Below are 13,569 nucleotides of genomic sequence, written 5' to 3'. Positions count from 1 at the left end.
AATAAAAAGAATAAAAAGTAATTAAATATAAGCTTATAGAGATATTTAGTTTTTGTTTAAAACACATTTGCACACATTTTAATTTTTACTGATTTTATTAGCTTCTTATATAAACGAAATGTATAAAAATAACAATAATTGTTAAAAAACACAATTCTCAGTATAAACACTCATGTACCTAAACTCTGTACCTAAATGCATAGTATACTACATCATATGAACTTGAAACTTGAAAACTATAATAATAATAAATATTGCTGCTATTATCTGTAGTAACAGTCAAACAGGTTTTATAACATCTTTTTTTAATGAAAAAAAAAACACCACAATTACAAAAATAAATGTATCTCTATTTATAATCAAGGAGACTTTTCAAATGGGCAACTTACTGCTACATTATTTTTTATAAAAAATGTAGCAGTAAGTATGATGATTACGCAGAATTCATTTAGGTATGGAAAGACATGGATTTATAACAAGAATTGTGTTGTTTAATACTTATTGTTGTCTCTATTCATCTTTTTCTGAAATTTAAAAGCTGAAACAGAAGTAATACTCAGTAAAAATTAAAATGTGTGCAATGCTTTAAACAAAAACTGTAAAATATATACATTTAAACTGTTTTAAATTATATAAATATTTTAATTAACTTTTTATTCTGTGAAGATTTAACTTTTGAATGTAAGCATATCCCTTATTTCTTTTTTTCTAAAATTGTTAAAACACAATTGGTGATGATAATTTTTTTCTGAAGAGTTTTATATGGACGATTCCATGAGAAAACATCCAGGGCATGCAACCCTAAGTCTCAGATTTTGCTGATTTTTAAACCACTTAAAGATTTTAGTAAATTATGAACATCCTGAAAATTTTATCATCTAATTTCAATTGGTTCCAATGATATAGCTATTTTAAGTTTGCCTCCAACCAACAAAAATCCGCCATTTTTAAAAATGGTTTTGGTCCTAGTTTCTGTTATATGTATGTTAAAAAGCTGAAAATTTGTACCTTTACATATTTTGGGCTAACGAATCCAATGAAACAATTTAAAATATTTAAAAACGAACATAACACCTAAAATTTAAATGTTTACCACAATTTTACTGGGACGAGTCCAATCACAAAAATGCTGATGTAGCTCAATTTTTTTTTTTTAGAATTTGTCCTGAATAGTTAAGTTATAGTTATTACAAAGAATTGGGGAGTGGTCTTTTCTAAAACAGAAATAAAAACATGGTCAAACCTACTTGAATTTAGTGCTGAAAAACAGATATTTTTATAAATTAAAACAAGAAAAAAAGGGTGTAATTTGACAGTTTTGTAACTGAAACTGATTTGGGAACATCAAACTGTTCTTTTAGTTGTTGTTGACTATCTGTTTCTGTTTTCTTTGTAACTTTATAGAATCTGATCCTAAAAAATTATAGTTTCAAAGGTAATAGAAAAAATAAAAACATCTTCAAATATACTTAAATTTATTATTTATAAAAAATTAGTTTCATATTTATCAAACTAAGACAAATAAACTTAAAAAAAAAAGGCTCCAAAACAAATAGAGCACTTGAAAAGAAGTTCAAGAAACAAAAGTAATATACAAAATTTAAAAATTAAAAACTCAAAAAAAATTAAAATTTATTAGTTATAATGCTATAATCATTTACATCAATGTTATATGTTCGCCCTGATTTTGTTGTTGGGACTTAGATTACTGCAATTAAATTGTACCCAACAGATATCATCTCTCTGTGGCCAAATGAAGTTTTAAGAAGGACCATGAGGGTGCATAAACTTAATTCGAATATCATTTGTTGTAATACCTATCTTTGTAACCATGCCAATCCACCAAAAGGAATTGTACTTGCATGCAACAAAATCATTTAGGTTTGGTACAATTAAAACATCAGATGTTACTGCTTTTGACAGTATAAATCTGTCTACACATTGATGTTCGCTTGTTCTTTTAAAACTAACTTCAAATTTTAAAATGGGTATATAATAATGAGAACTTCTGGTACCTAGAACAGTTTTTCCTGTTTCAAATCGCTCCTTTAGTTGCTGTTGCCTTGAATTAACTGTTTCTTTGGTAATTTTATAAATTATTATTGGTTTATATTGGTGATGCAACTCAAGCATATCATCAACTGTCAATATTTGGTTTTCTAATAATCTTTGCAAACTTGCTCTTGCTGTTATTCTTTTAACCGTATTACCTATGTCATCACAAGTAGATTTTTCATGTTGCAAAAAATACTCATTCAGCTGTAATCTCGAAATCTTCCTTATGGTCACATAGATTTATAAAGTTTTTATAGTTTTTATAATGAGCGAAACATCCATTAGAAAAATAATAAATTTTATTGATACCAACTAAATATTCTTTAATGTACTCTATTTTCTTTTGAAATTCATACACAAAGCATTTATCATGATCATTGTCATCACTTAAAAAACAGAATGACTTATGCTGAATATTTGTTTTAGAAATTTCCTTAAAATATATAACAACAGGATGTAGTGTACATTGTTGTTTATTCCAATGATAACTTAGTATTTATTAGTATAAGAAAAAAAATTTATTTTACTTCATACAAAGTTTTTTTTTTTTTTTGTAAATACGATAGAATGTTTCTTGAGAAAAAAATCTGTTTACCTGTGATAAAAATGGTTGAATTCTAGATTTTAATGCAATAAGTTTTTCTAGTGATTTTTCAATCACAGAAGGAAATGAAATTAAACGCAAAGTATGCCCAGTAGGAGCAGTATCAAACACTACAACAGAGTAGTCCATACTTCGAACCAACCTAATAAGCAATTTATAATAATTTTAAAAACATTTAATTCCTACTTGTTACTTTATCAAAAAATCTAAAAGTAGATCTAAAATCAAAAAGTATGTTTTGCAAAAAAGAACAAAATAAAATATGTTTTGTAAGGAAGAACAAAATAAAATATGCTTTATTAATAATATCTCTTAACACTAACGCTGAACTTAATAGTTTTAGTAGTAGTAGTAGTAGTAGTAGTAGTAGTAGTAGTAGTAGTAGTAGTAGTAGTAGTAGTAGTAGTAGTAGTAGTAGTAGAAGAAGAAGAAGAAGAAGAAGTAGTAGTAGTAGTAGTAGTAGTAGTGCCCATTCAGACATGTTTGACACGGTACTCTTGGCAGCCATTGCAACCAAGTAAAAAGCAAGAAAGTCTCACAGCACTTTTTTAATAAGAAAATGCGAATGAAAGTGTATGCAAATATCTAACTTATGTAAACTTCAAATTATGTTAAAACTTATACTAAGTTATACAGTTTTGCTTGAAAACTGCATTGCGACAATATCTCCGTAATTTTGATTTTTATCCTTTATTTGCCTTTTAATAAAGTTATTTGTTTATTGAAGTTAAAACTTTTGTTTATTAAAGTGCTAAAACTTTTAATGAACTATAGGCCTTAGTGGCCAAAGTGATTAGCTCGCAGAGTATCTGAAGTGCATCACCGTGGTTCAAATCCTAACACTTGCTCACAAATTTTTAAACTTTTTAAACTTTTTAAAATATAAAAGAAATAATTTTTGAAGTTCCATAGATATTATATACAAAACATATAAATATAAATATTATATACTATAACAGCGGTGTACACTAGTGGTTGCCCGATGGCAAATGCCACCCGAATCTTTCGAAGGGCAATTGGAATTAGTGTTTTGATGCAATTGAATCGCCCGGCCGGACAACTATTTAAATTGATTCAATTTTTAACTTATTACTTAAATTTAAATTACTCATTATTCAAATTGATTTTTTTGCCGCAGTTTGCATTTCTAAATTTAGCAAAGTTTTTGCCACTAAAGGTAAATCTGTTCTTTTGTTTTCAAAAGAACAAATTTATTTTTCTTTTGATAATTACTTTTAATCTAACGTAACAATAAAGCAACATTTTAAAAGTCTAATTGTTGAGGTTTTTTTTCTTCTTTTCTATTAATTTACGTCATTCTGTGTAAATTAAAACGCCGGTTTTCACCTTTTATAAAGAACAAATGAAAGTTTTGAAGTCATAACTGCTAATAACCAGCAAACATTTTTATGAAATTAAATTATAAAAATGTCTTTTTTTAAAACCTTTTATCAAACAATTTAACTATATAATAAACTTTTTTTATTTAATTTCCTTAAAACATTCGTTGAAAACGGTACGTTTAAATAATATAATAAACATTTTAATATATAAATAAAGTTTTGTTTTAATCTCTATAATAGTAAATATGCCATTGTTATATTATTAAAAATGATTTAAATATAATGATACATTTTTATTTTAAAAAATAACTTCAAAAAAACTTTGATTGAAAAATATTTTGTCTTTCCATTATCGTTCATTAAAGTTTAATTACAAAAAAAACTTTTCTTTCTCTTTTTAAAAGAGCAAGTGCACAATAAAAATATAAAGATGTTTAAAACACTATTCTTGTTTTTAATGTTTTTAAAAGAACTTTTTTTAAAAGTTGGTAAAGTCGCAATTCTTATTTATTTAAAGTTTAATTGCATAAAACGTAACCCAAATAAAAATACCAAGACGTTTTTAAAGCTACTTTATAAATCCATCAATAGTTTTCTTACAATAAATATAAATCATATCATATCCTAAACCCTGAAGTTAAAAAAATAATCTTTAATAAAAACAATCTTTTTTATAATTTTATATTCATCAAATATGAAAATATAATTTTATTCCAAGTGAAAAACACATTTTGAAAAACTTGTTTAAGACATAAATAAAACTTTTTTTTTAATAATAACGGATGATTCAAAATTATTAGCTAAATTATTACTCTCAGTTGGAGAAAAACCAAAATCCTAATGTACCCCACTGTATAACAAATGAAAGGGAGAGAATTTTTTTAAATGTTTAAAATTTCTAAAAACATTAAAACACCCAGTGAAATTTGTTGCGCATGTCATGATTGAGATACTAACTTTATTTTTGTGATCAGGTAATTAGTGAAGCCTGCGGACTTAACACATTTAAGAGACAACTTTCTTATAGGAAAAAAAGATTTTACATTCAAACTTTTATTTTATTTAAAATTAATTAATGGGTGAGGGTCTTAATAAGCTGCAGATGGTCTGAAAAAAAATTTTGATCTGAAACTTAATAAATAAATAAATTAATAAGCCCATTTTACAATCAGAAATTATAATGTATTGAAAATTAATTGTTAACTTAAAATAAAGATTTTAAAGACTTTTTTTTCTATTTACTTTTGAATATCGTATATAAAATGAATGTCAAGAAACTTTTAAATGTCGTATATAAAATAAATGTCAAGAAACTTTTGAATGTCGTATACAAAATAAAAGTCAAGAAACTTTTAAATGTCGTATATAAAATGAAAGTTAATGTCGTATTAGTTGTCGTATATAAAATTGTCGTATATAAAAAGAATGTCAAGAAACTTTTGAATGTCATATATAAAATGAAAGTTAAGAAACTTTTAAATGTCGTAAATATAAAAGAAATGTCAAGAAACTTTTGAATGTCGTATATAAAATGAAAGTTAAGAAACTTTTGAATGTCGTATATAAAATGAAAGTTAAGAAACTTTTGAATGTTATATATAAAATAAATGTCAAGAAACTTTTAAATGTCGTATATAAAATGAAAGTCAAGAAACTTTTAAATGTTGGATATAAAATGGAAGTCAAGAAACTTTTGAATGTTTTAAAAGTTGTATATAAAAAATTATAAAAATTAATAAGAGGATATATATGATTAAAATAACAAATAATATTAATATAACTTTACATATTATTATAACAATATGTAATAATAATAACAAAACAAAAAACTTTAATTCAATTTGTTCAAGTTAGTATTATTATACAGGCTTGGCCAGGAAGACATAAACAAGCCTTTTTATGACCACATAAATAATATTTTGTTTTGATGATTTGATCATGGTTTTTAAGGGAAAAGATTACTACATCTTTACAACAACTTCTATGAAGTAGTCTAATATAATCTGTACACTTTTGTCCAAGATCATATGTATTTTTTTTTTAATCTAACAACATCTCTCCAATATCATCTAAAAATTCAATGAACCCTAATAACATCTTTAGGAATATTCCAATATCAAGTCCAATAACATCTGGAAGAATTTTCTATAGATGTAGTTACATCTGAAAAAATTTCTATATGTAACAACATGTGGTTAAAATAATGCCTTAATAGTTAATATATTTTTGCGGATGTAGTTACATCTGAAAAAATTCCTATATGTAACAAGATCTGGGTAAAATAATGCATTATTATTTAATAAAATCTACAGATGTAGTTGCACAGAAGTTGATACACTTTGATAATTTAAAAGATGTAACTACATCTGTAGAATTTCCAGATGTAGTTGCACAGATGTTGTTATACTTAGAAAGTTAAAAAGATGTAACTACATCTGTAATATTCATTTAATTTTTGCACAGATGTTATTAGACATCAATGAAATTTCAGATGTTGTTGGACAGATGTTATTACGCATCATTATATTTACAGATGTTGTTGGACAGATGTTATTACGCATCATTATATTTACAGATGTTGTTGAACAGATGTTATTAAACATGGTAAAAACTGATGTTGTTACCCTGACCCGTTTTTAACATTTTAAAAATGCACTGAAAAAAAGTTTTTTTAACTACATTAAAAGTAAATAACTTCGACAGGTTAACTAATAACTAATGTTTTTATATTAGCGCTTTCAAATAAAATAACTAATGATTTTAATTAAAGTATCAATGAAAGTTGAATAAATTTTTATTTATATTATTTAATTATATAAGATTTGTTTATAATAAATGTAATTTTAAAAAAATAATAATAATTTAAATTTTATAAGCAACAACTTTAAACAACTATAGTCTCTTTAATAAACCTTATATTAGAATCATTAAAGTTAATTTGAATTAAATAACTTTGATTTTTACTTACGTTTTTAATTATTGAAACACATTAAATAAAGTAACAAATCCACTGCTAATGACTTTTTATTCAAAGTATTAATGAATATGGTAAATATATATACTTGTTATTTATATAAGTATGTAATTGCTATTATAAATGTCTTCATATAAAAAAATTATATCAACTTTTTAAAGAAATGATTTTTTCTCTTGTTTACATTACTGCAAATAATTGTTAAGAAGTTATTTTATTGTTATAGTTTATTTATTTTAAGTTTTTTGTAAAACTTCAACTAAAATTTTTTTAAAGTTATTTTTTATTTTTAGTTAGATAATTTTTTTAGCGCATTTAAAATGTATACAAATTTTTAAAACATCATAACAGCCATGGTCATATTATGACGTGAAATCAAATGCCTTCCTGGCCAAGCCTGATATATCAGCCATATTTGCAACATACATCATGTATGTTTTATATTTATATTTATTGTAAGATTTTTATTCAACTAAGTAAACTCCTTCATATTTTAACCTATTGATTAATTTTTTTTTTTTTAATTCTGATTCACTCCCAACAAGGCTGCAAGCAATCACTATTAAGTTAGGAGTTATTAGAAAAAAAGAATTGAGTTAATAAGCAAGAAAACAATTGACAAAAGACTTGAAAAGTTGAAGGTTGTATGAGTCAGAAAACATGAATATGAGAGAGAGTTCCAAAGGGTTGAAGTGTGGGGGAAAAAACTAGATGAATAAAAGTTTTTAAAGCATGCAGGAACAGATACAGTAAAAGAATGAGTCTTTGCTGAATGGTGAGTCAACCAAAAATGAGTTTTAGTTGATCGAACTAGAGATGATAGCTTTTTGAGCTATCATCTTTAAGAGGGCTGCCATTCAGTAAGAGGGCTGCCATTCATTAATATAGGAATGTTACAGTATTGTGATAGGTGTTTGCAGTAAATAACTGAGTTTTGTTGGAGTAAAAATTTACAAGCTACTGCGAGCCTCAATCTGTTACAAAAGTGAGAGCAGATTCAAGATTGGCTGCCTGTTCTAAGCGATCGAAAAAAAAAGATTTTTTATCAAGACAGGAATATAAAGTTGAGTTTTCAGCAAAAAGAGCTACTTTAGATGTAAGGTTGTCAGGAAGATCATTAATGTAGATAAGAAACAAAACACGACCAAGGATAGAAGAGATACTCTGAGGTAACCCAGAAGTTACTGGAAATGAAGAAGAGTGTTGGTCTTGTATTATAATATATATATATATATATTATATTCATTAAATAATAAATGAAAAATGTCATAAATCATTACTAAAATTGTTTAAAATATGTTTAAAAAAATTAAAACTGCCTAAAATGTTACACCTTGACTAATTCTTGTACTTTTTCTTAAGTAAGTCTTGTATTTATATACAAGTGAAACAATAACACTTTTCTGTTAATGGTTTTTTTTTTTTGTTAATGTTTTAAGCCATCCATATTTTTGTGTTTATATATTAATTATACTTTTTTAATAATATTATATATAATATTATAAACTTCTTTGAAGTGACTTTTCTTCTGTTGAGTCTTATCTCTTGTAAAGTTCACCAAACCTACTTGCTCTTTGTGAGACTAATTTGAGTTCAGCTTTCAGCACGACTTCACTGTATCGCCTTTCTCTTTGTTCTATATCATTCCCCTTCATCTCAAGACTGCACTATTACTGACGTTATTTCTGATCAAATTGACCAAGCCCTCTCTTTTTATCCATCAACCAATATTGTTGTTGTTAGTGACTTTAATGCTCATCACACTGAATGGCTTGGCTCTAGTGTCAGTGACTCTGCAGAAATTAAAGCCCACAATCTTTGTCTTTCTCAACCCCTAAAGACATAGGTTGAGTGGAGAAGGTTAATGATTCGGGTTGTCTGCTTACCAGACAACCCGAATCATTAACCTTCTCCACTCAACCTATGTCTTGTTTCTGATCTTAGTCAGTCCTCAATTTCTCCACATTCACCTTTAGGTGCTTCTGATCACGGTTTGATCTCTCTAAAACTATTATCTCATTCTCCTTAACCATCTGGATCTCCCTATCATTGTACCTCTTACAACTACCTTAAAGCTGACTGGGATTCTTTCCGTGATGGCCCTTGGGTAGAAATCTTTTGTCTTCCTGTCAACAAATGTGCTTCTTACATAACTTCGTGGATTCAGGCTAGCGTGGAATCTTTTATTCCCTCTTGACGATTCCAGGTCAGGTCTAACTCTCCTCCATGGTTTTCCTCACACTGCTACTGCGATTGCCAATCGAAACCGTTTCTTCCATATTTATTAGCAAAACAACTCTCCAGAAAACAGACGTCTGTTTATTACTGCTAGAAACCATAATGCCGAAGCCTGCTATTCTCAAGCCATGAAATCTTGTATTTAATCACAAAAACTAGGCTCTTGTGACTTCTGGAGAATCTTTAATAGTATCAATAATAAGGGCAAATCTTTAATTCCACCTCTCTTGTATGGTTCCGACTTTGTCACTTCACCAAAAGACAAAGCTAAATTGTATGCTAAGAACTTTTCATCAATATCATCTCCTGATTCCACTAGTCGCGTTCTACCTGATTTAGTCAAACAGGTTGAATAATTGCTTGACATTCATATCATTCCAGTTTCTGTATCTAAAGTGATTTCCTTAGACTCTTAGACGCTTAGACTCTTCTACAGCTTGAAGTTCAAAACTATTATCAAAAATATTATGTTTTCCAGCCTGCTGGAAAGCAGCATCTGTTATTCCTATTTTCAAAAATTCTGGAGAGCGACCTGACTTGTCTAACTATTGTTCCATTAGTCTTCTTCCTATCACAAGCAAGGTTTTTGAATCTATAATTAACAAACACTTCATCTCTCATCTTGAATCTAATAACTTACTTTCTGATCATCAATATGGATTTTGATTTATTTATTCAACAGCTGATTTGCTAACAGTAATAACTGATAGGTTTTATCATGCATTAGATCAAGGTGGAGAGGTTAAGGCCATCACCCTTGATATTTCTAAAGCTTTTGATAAAGTTTGGCATGCTGGTCTTCTCTATAAGCTTTCTTCTTACAATGAATCTGGTAACATCTTTAAGATTATTTTATCCTTCCTTTCCAATCGTAATATAAAAATTTTCCGAGATGGACAGGCTGAAAAAAATTGAGTTTTATCTGAATTAAAGTTCACCAACCACTGTGAGCCCCATGCTGTAGCAGAAGTGATTCTTAATATTCTGTAACTTCAGGGGTTCCTCAAGGTTCTATCCTTGGCCTTATACTCTTTTTAATTTACATTAACCATCTTCCAGATATTCTCACATCTAAGGTGGCATTGTTCGCTGATGATACTACCATTTATTCTTGTCATGATAAGAAGCCAACATTCTCTGATTGCTTAGAGGGGGCACAACAATCTTTATCTTTTCTCTTTCAGTAACTTCCAACTCTAATAATGGTTGCTTGCAGCCTTCTTGGAAGCAAAGGTAATTAAAAAATTTTTTTTGTGTAAAAATGTTCAAAGAATTGTTCAGCAAAGTTATTGATAAATTCTGTATCATTAACTGTTATTTATCCTTATAAGTAATAAAATTCTAAATTAAACTTAATGGTTTTTTTCTCATTATAATATTAGATTTTGAAAAAGTTGCATTAATAAACTTAAAAATAATGTTAGAAACCAGTTCCAATTTTTTTATTGTAAGGTTTTGTACAATCTGATTTAAATTAAAAGCAGCATTTTCAACATTTGATTTTGTAACAATGACCTAGTAACAACTAATGAATAACAAAGAATAAATGTATTCAAAATTCAACATTAGTATTCAGCAAAAATATAAATTAAAGCAACAAAATTTGAAGAAATTAAAAATAAAATACACATACATTGTAAAACACATTATATGCATGAGTTAAATATGAAGTCTGTAAATCAAATTTGTAAATTGTATATGTAAAGATTGTGCATGTATACATATAAAAAAAAAAACTTTTCTAAGAGTTACAAGTTTTTTTTGCTTAAATTATTTTGCTTTGTACTTAAAAAGTTAGCATGATCAAAAAACAAAATAGATTTTCATGCAAACAAGTTTGAATTTTCAGAGACATTTAACACATAGAACAGCGCACCTAATCACAACACTACTATGATAAACATACAGGAAAAAAAAACATTTGTGTTATTATTATGATAATATTAATTAATCTAAATTATTATAAATATATAAATATGTCATTGTAATGAATTATGTTAAGCTGAAATCATTATTGTGCTATTGAACAAGAAAATATTAATGATATAAAACTTAATTAAAAACTCTTTCTATAACAAGTTTTATGTAGACAAGTATCTTGAAAAAATGTAGACAAATAAATGTAGATAAAAAATGTAAGACAAATGTAAAAAAATAGAGATTGAAGCATTGAGTTTAGTTTGTTTTTACAAACACATAAAAATGTATTTTTGGTATTATTTACATGTTTTATGATATATATTGAATTTTAATTGTTTATCATTTTAGTAGTTAATGTAATGTTTTAAAAAAATACAATTTAATCATCTATTACAATTTAACTAAAGTATATAGGAGTCTTACTTCATTACTTCAGCAAAACTCATAGCTTCATCAATACCAGGAAATGCTCCAAGTAGCTCCGCCATCATTTTTTTACCAACTGAAGTAATACCTAACAAAAATTAAAAACTTTAGTAATTGTATCAAATCTCTAACAAGAATGAAAGTATAAATGAGAGTGAAACAACATCATTACAAATTGATTGTTCCAAGTGTCTCTTTGTACTCAAATTTTTTTTTCAATACTTGTAAGTAATTTAAAACTCTTTACTTCTATGTTTTCTGGAATTATATAATTTACAGTTGTCTGCTAACCACTTTCTTGCTTAATAATATTTTACTTTATTTTCCTAGTTATTCCCAACTTAAATAGTGGCTACTCTTAGATCAGGTTGTTCTTTTGTTTACTTTTAGACTAGGAGGAAACTCTGAATCCAAAAAAATACCTATGAGTTAGGAGTATTTGTGTTATACAGTGTTAGTTCAACCTTGTTTTATCATTTATCATAATGAAATATTCATCATTACACAATGCATTGATCCTGACGATCAAACATGATGTATTTAATGAAATAATCAATCATTTTATGATGTATTTATCATGATATTCATTCATTTCTCTACAATAACTTTTATAGATTATTCAATATTTTTTAAATCTTCTTCTTTGATGGTTAAAAACTTTCTGAAAGTATTTGAGAACTAACCATCATCTTCTATAACATCTTCAGGTATTTGACTCATTCCAAAGTTAGGATCAATTTCCTATGTGAAAAAATTTTTCTTTAAAAAAATCAACAACATAATTTACCATTATATTAAACAAAATAAAGTTAACATAGCAACCCACCATTGCAAACAGATTCGAGTATCCATTTACTAATGTTGGTTTCTTTCCGAATTTCTGATCAAAAGCATCTGATATATTGTGAGCAGGATCAGTGGAAATGATTAAAACGCTTTTACGACAGTAAGAAAGCTGTGAAGCTAAACTGCAACTAAAATTAAAATACTTTTTTTATAATTAACTAGATTAAACTTTTATAATAATATATAATACAATATACTTTTATAAAATATATAGTACAACAAACTTTTATATAATATATAATACAATTTTTTAATTATTATAATTTTATATATTAGTCTAAAATAATTACATTTAAAACAAATTTTTTATATTAATGTTTAAAATTTATATATTAAGATAAAATTTATAATTTTATAACTATACAAAGATTTTTTAACTTTTAACCTAATTCATTCCCAACAAGGCTGCATGCAACCATTATTTAGTTGAAAGTTACTAGAAAACAATGAATTAAGTGTGAGGAAAAAAAACAAGACATTTTTTTTAAAGCATGCAGGGCTAGATACAATAAAAGAATATTGCTTTCCTGAATGACTAGTCAAGTGGTAATGAGTGTAAAATGAAGCCATAACCAAATACTTTAGAATAAAGATCGCCAGAATGATCATTAATGTAGAAAGTCCATTTATGTAGAAAGATCATTAATGTAGAAAGATCATTAATGCAGAAAAACTTTTGATAAGGTTTAGCATGTTAAAACGAACAATAGAATTTCAGTAACAGCAGATAGCAAGCCAGCTGGCTTGCTGTTAACTGCAGTTAGCAAGCCCGTTGTTTATATGTGCTTACTATAATAATAACAATAATAACAATAATAATTTATATTATTATTATTATTATTATTATTATTATTATTATTATTATTATAAGAATAACATATATACTATTATAGCATTAATAATATACTAGCTAAAAAGGACCTGTAAAATAGGTCATGGGTGCTTGTTACATCAAATATGTAAACTCTATCAATTAGACTTTTCTTGTAACAACTTTCTGTATTAGCCAAGAAAAAAAGCAACATACCCATAGAATAAACAAAGTAATCTACTATAAACTCATAAAAAATAAATTTATATATGTGAAAATATATAGTAGGATGAAAATGACAAGTTTAGGTAATTCTCTCTTAATATTTTTAAATAAATCAATGTATATAACT

At 26.4% G+C, this 13,569-nt stretch overlaps 1 protein-coding gene across 1 annotated transcript in view; it reads right to left on the bottom strand.

Annotated features, from left to right (window-relative positions):
- The window catches only part of LOC100204196 (ATPase ASNA1 homolog), a 37,913-nt gene that overhangs the window by 4,809 nt on the left and 19,535 nt on the right, over positions 1-13,569 (bottom strand). The window contains exons 2-5 of the mRNA XM_065798997.1: positions 12,387-12,534; positions 12,244-12,301; positions 11,558-11,648; positions 2,651-2,801 (exon numbers count right to left, since the gene is read on the bottom strand). Coding sequence (XP_065655069.1) covers positions 2,651-2,801; positions 11,558-11,648; positions 12,244-12,301; positions 12,387-12,534 — 448 coding nt within the window. The remainder of the gene's footprint in view (positions 1-2,650; positions 2,802-11,557; positions 11,649-12,243; positions 12,302-12,386; positions 12,535-13,569) is intronic.

This window comes from Hydra vulgaris, chromosome 06 (genome assembly GCF_038396675.1).
Source record: "Hydra vulgaris chromosome 06, alternate assembly HydraT2T_AEP".
In the NCBI taxonomy this organism is placed as follows: domain Eukaryota; kingdom Metazoa; phylum Cnidaria; class Hydrozoa; order Anthoathecata; family Hydridae; genus Hydra; species Hydra vulgaris.
Note: the sequence above shows the minus strand (reverse complement) of the source record. Positions and strands in the feature narration are given on the sequence as shown.